Raw genomic sequence first — 4,814 nt, 5'->3', positions numbered from 1 at the left:
GTATGCTTTTATTTTTTTTATGTCAGGCTGTCGCGGAGCACTCCACCTCCTCTGTCCGAGGCTGGTGTGGTGTGAGGCAGACAGCTCAGCCGAGGCTGTCGCGTTCTCTCGTCCTGGCCACACCTCCGCTCCTTTTTTGCCCCTTACAAGGGCAAAAAAATTTCCAGGGACCCCCTCATAAACCCCATGCTGTTTTAAAAGATAATTTATAGTCATTTCAACCCCTAAAACACCATGGGAATATATATTTTTATTAAGTTTATTATGCTTGTTTTATTAGTTCATTGTTCACCATGTATTTAAAAAAAACTAATAAACAATTTTGTGAAATTTTTTTGAGGATCCCCAAGACACCTCTCGCGGACCCCTGGGGGTCCTGGGGCCCCAATTTGAGAACCTGTGGTTTAGAGTTTATATACTGTTTAAAGATTTACCAACCATGATGATTTTGTTAAAGATAGCTTGTATTTTCAGACTGTAGGTCTCAGGACAACACGGACCAAAGGTCTATTTAGGGATAAAAGTATTGGTGCATATACCCTGTGTGTGCGGTGAAACTGGTTGACCTGTCAGTGCTTCACTCCTGGAAAACAAACAAAAACCCCTGCCTCAGAGTTCAATCAGCACTGAGCTGCAACAAATGAAGGTGACACATCATATCAGGCAAGATAAGGGCTGCAGAACAGACCGAAGCAGGGAGGGTCACTCTGCAATTTAACACTAGCCTCTTGTTTGGGGTTGTTGCATTGATAAATGGGTCATCGGAATCTTCGTACATAAGTAAGTAAGTAAGTAAGTAAGTAAGTAAGTAAGTAAAATATTTATATAGTACATTTCAAGATAGAGATCACAAAGTGCTTCAACAAACACAAACAAAAATAATTAAAAATAAACAGAGCAAGTTTAAACAAATGCAGATTTAAAAAGGTAAGTTTTTAACTGAGCTTTAAGGGTCCACAGAGTCAGCTGATCTTAAATTCAGAGGGAGAGAGTTCCAAAGCCTTGGAGCCACAGAAGAAAAAAAAAGCTCTGTCTCCTTTAGTCTTTAATTTTGTCCGAGGAACAATCAGCATGTCTTTAGCACAAGACCTCAGAGCCCTGACAGGAGTGTAAAAATGTAAAATGTTCAGAAATGTAGTGTGATGTCTGACCATGCAGAGCTTGCCAAGTCAAAACCAAAATCTTGAATTTCACTTGATAATGAACTGGGAGCCAATGAAGTTGCATTAACAGTGGAGTCAGTCACATGACAAAACTTAGAAGATCTAGTCAGGAGCCTGGCAGCTGCATTTTGCACAGACTGTAAACGGTCAAGAGAGGTTTTAGTTAGGCATGTATACAATGCATTACAGTAATCTAAACGAGATGAAACAAAAACATGAAGTAAAGTTTCCATTTCTGAATGAGATACAATGGGGCTGAGCTTTGCTATATTTCGTAAATGGTAGAAACAGGAACAAACCAAAGTTTTAACATGATGATCCATTGTGAGACCAGAATCAAAAATCATACCAAGGTTTCTAACTGAAAATTTTGCCAGACTGCCAGGAGGCCCAAGGATCTGCTTTTTTGCTGGAATTATTTTATCTGGTGCAAATATAATAACTTCTGTTTTTTCTTCATTTAACTGAAGAAAATTCTCATTCATCCAGCTCTTTATTGAATCCTAATATCATAGTAAAAGACCCACGTTTGCAACTTCATGTGGAGAAAACGAGATGTACAGCTGAATATCATCAGCATAACAATGATAGGAAATATCCTCAAAAGATGACAGGATCGAACCAAGAGGTAGCATATAAAGCAGAAACAACAATGGCCCCAAAACAGAGCCCTGTGGAACACCAAAATGAACAGGGCAGGAAAGGGATCTGTAAGAAGATGAGGTCAAAAAGGTTGATCTGTCAGATAAGTAAGAGGACAGCCATTTTAAAGCAGCACCTGAGATACCAGCACAACTCCTCAGTCTAACAGTCGGATGGTCAACAGTGTCAAAAGCTGACGACAGGTCCAACAAAGGTAAAACGGAACAATTACCTTTATCACACTGCTTTAAAATGTCATTTGAGACTCAAGAAGAGCTGTTTCAGTTGAGTGAGATTTACGAAATCCTGACTGAAAGTGGTCCAACAAACTATGTTGATCTAGCACATTGACTTTAAGCCAATGTAAACTTAACCAAAGGTGTTACCTTAACGCTATTCAGTTGAGTGAAAACAGTTAACACAATTGTTTTAATTAAACCCACTCTGTTTTTTGAGTGTACATGCAGATAATCAAATTACCCAAGGGCATTTGTTTTGACTATTCTGTGGGAAGAATGGGAACTAAACAGCAAACCTCAAGGATAGGACCATTGTTTATTGAAAGAATGGGGGAAAAACAGATTTCAGACAGGAAATACTCTACTTTAAAGAATGTAACCACTGCTTTTTAACACATCAAAATTTTATTATGTTAAATCCACCTTCTATATCGATTTGGTTACAGTTTCACTCGACGGATGCTGGAGTCTAGTACTCAATCCATCTTGTTTCTCCTTGGTCAGATAAGTGCTGAAATAAGCAGACCCACCTGTATTGGCCCCCGTCACCACAGCAGTCTTCCCTGTGAGGCGCACGGAGCAGCTCTTTGGGTCCCAGTGGGCTCTGCGCTGAAGGCGCACCACCAGAGCCAGAACTACGGTGGAGACGACCCACGCAGGATGATAAAATATGTTCAGGAAAGACATGTTTCCAAAGAAGAGAAGTGGGATCCAGGAGCTGCTTATGTTGTAGCTCCCGCAAGTTCTCGCCTAGTACAAGTAGGAGTGTCTGAGTCTTTATCAGCAGCTGACAGCTGCTCTTCTGTGGAAGGAGGTGGGTGCTAAACTTGCCGAAGCTCCATTTCCCAAATGATTAACATCACGTCCCTGCTTTTATTCTGATTTCAACACTGCTCTGTAAAGTTGCTGAAAACATGAGTTCCCCAACTCCTGCTGACAAAGCAAGACAAGATGAGCATAAACTAATCCACTCAGCTGAAATTCAGGAAAMGATTTTGTACTTCACACAGAATAAAAACAAAATAAAATGATTTCTCTTCCTTTGCTTTGAGAGGCTGGTTTGTGGTGCCAGCAGATCTGACATCTGTTTTTAAGGGAATAAAACACACACAGGGATGTACTACATCTATAACTGATTTACCTTTGGAGCCAAGCCAACTCAAGAGGGCTGATGCAATCAGATGCCATTACAGAGCATGTGTGTGTCCTGTTTTCTGTAGGTTTTCCTTCTTATAGCTGCTTCTGCCCCGTGCTGCCACAGTAGCGCTCTCTGGAGACAAGAAGTAACAACAGCAACAGAACATCATCCAAATTCAGCCACCTGACCTTGGAAAACATAAGCATGGTTTTATACTTCGGTCAGTTTTACAAACTTTGCACTAAAATCTGATGAGGTACCTGACAGTCATTTATAACAAACATTTCAATTTCTGGCACAATGCTGGCCTCTGCCTCTTCTTACCCATTTTAATTGCACTTTAGAACAACACGCATCAACAGCACATCTGGGGGTGGGGGTGTGTGTGTCGGGGTCTTTGTTAGTTTTTTTCTCTCTCTTGACCTCTCTCGCTCTCGGATTGCTGTTTGGGGGTGGGGCTCAGAGAAGGGGCGGACCGTCTGGTGGGGGCCTGGGCTACAGATGAACTCGGGGGCGGGGCTTGTTGGCTGGCGGTCTGTTTTCCCCGGGGTATTTGGACTCTTGGATTCTGGCCTCTGGTTGCCATGKTTGGCCCGCAGGCTGGTGGTCAGCTGGGGGTGTGCGCTTGGCTGTTGGCGATGTGTGTGGATGCAGAGGCGATTGCTCAAAGACTGCAAGGGAAGCTCAGCTTCCCCTAAAATGTAAAAAAAGTGATCAAATATACACTGTTGTGTGTTCATGTCATTGACTAAATATGCACTATAACGCGCTCAACTTTTGTTCAGAATGAGCTTCTTATCACTGGTAGCGACGCAGCTTTCCTCTCCCTCATTCCCGCAGCTTCACAGAGCTTTAAACAGTGGGACGCTGAGCGTCCAAAGACTTCAACAGTGAAGCAAAAATAAATAAATAAATAAATAAAAATAAAAAATGCAGCGAAACGAGACGAGTCATTGGATAAATGCTGGGCTTTGTCCCAACCCCGGACGCTCAGCGTCTCTGGGGGTCTATGGAGCAATGGGCGGGTTCGGACGCCCATATTCTTCGTGATGATTGGATGATCTGTCTGAGCCTGAATCCCTTTTTGATTGACAGCGAAATGAGCGAATCAGAGATCTTTTGGTGTAAACATTCTGTGGGAGCAGTTTTTAGTTTCGTTTCTGTTCTCAGCTGAACCGGAGACTTTCCCAATCCTCTTAGCAGCATTTTCTTTGTTAAAAACGACCAGCAACAAATTGAGTTTTTATTTCTGGTGGGTTTTATTGTATCTGCTTRTGTTTGGAGACAAACTTCTATCACAGTTTCTGACCAGCTGAGCCCCTCCGCCGTCACAAAGCACTCAAAGGCGGACACACTTCASTCTAGCCTYGCRCMAGTCCCAGCTAGCGAGTTAGATAGGTAGCAAGCTGCACATAATGGCAGAGAGTTTGAATGTTGTGGACCGGATTTTGGTGAAGCCATTTGATACAGTCTTGTTTACAAAGAAAAACTTAGAGTTAAACAGCAGGGCTGATCAACTCCTCAGATTAATTTGGTGCAAAAGGTGGGGAAACGTAAGATTAAAAAAAAACATTTTTTATTGATCCCAGAGAGGGGAAATAACAGGTCTTTTAATCTGTCCTGGTATAACAG

The 4,814-nt window shown here is 42.2% G+C and overlaps 1 protein-coding gene across 1 annotated transcript in view; it reads right to left on the bottom strand.

The window, feature by feature from the left end:
- zgc:64106 (retinol dehydrogenase 11) overlaps nt 1–3,045 on the bottom strand; it is a 13,167-nt gene extending 10,122 nt beyond the window's left edge. The window contains exon 1 of the mRNA XM_014017031.1: nt 2,575–3,045. Within this exon, the coding sequence (XP_013872485.1) occupies nt 2,575–2,731 (157 nt within the window). The 5' untranslated portion in view covers nt 2,732–3,045. The remainder of the gene's footprint in view (nt 1–2,574) is intronic.
- Between the last annotated feature and the right edge of the window lie 1,769 nt (nt 3,046–4,814).

This window comes from Austrofundulus limnaeus, unplaced genomic scaffold (assembly GCF_001266775.1).
Source record: "Austrofundulus limnaeus strain Quisiro unplaced genomic scaffold, Austrofundulus_limnaeus-1.0 Scaffold160, whole genome shotgun sequence".
Lineage (NCBI taxonomy): Eukaryota > Metazoa > Chordata > Actinopteri > Cyprinodontiformes > Rivulidae > Austrofundulus > Austrofundulus limnaeus.
The sequence above is the reverse complement of the archived record's forward strand: the minus strand, read 5'-3'. Positions and strand labels throughout refer to the sequence as shown.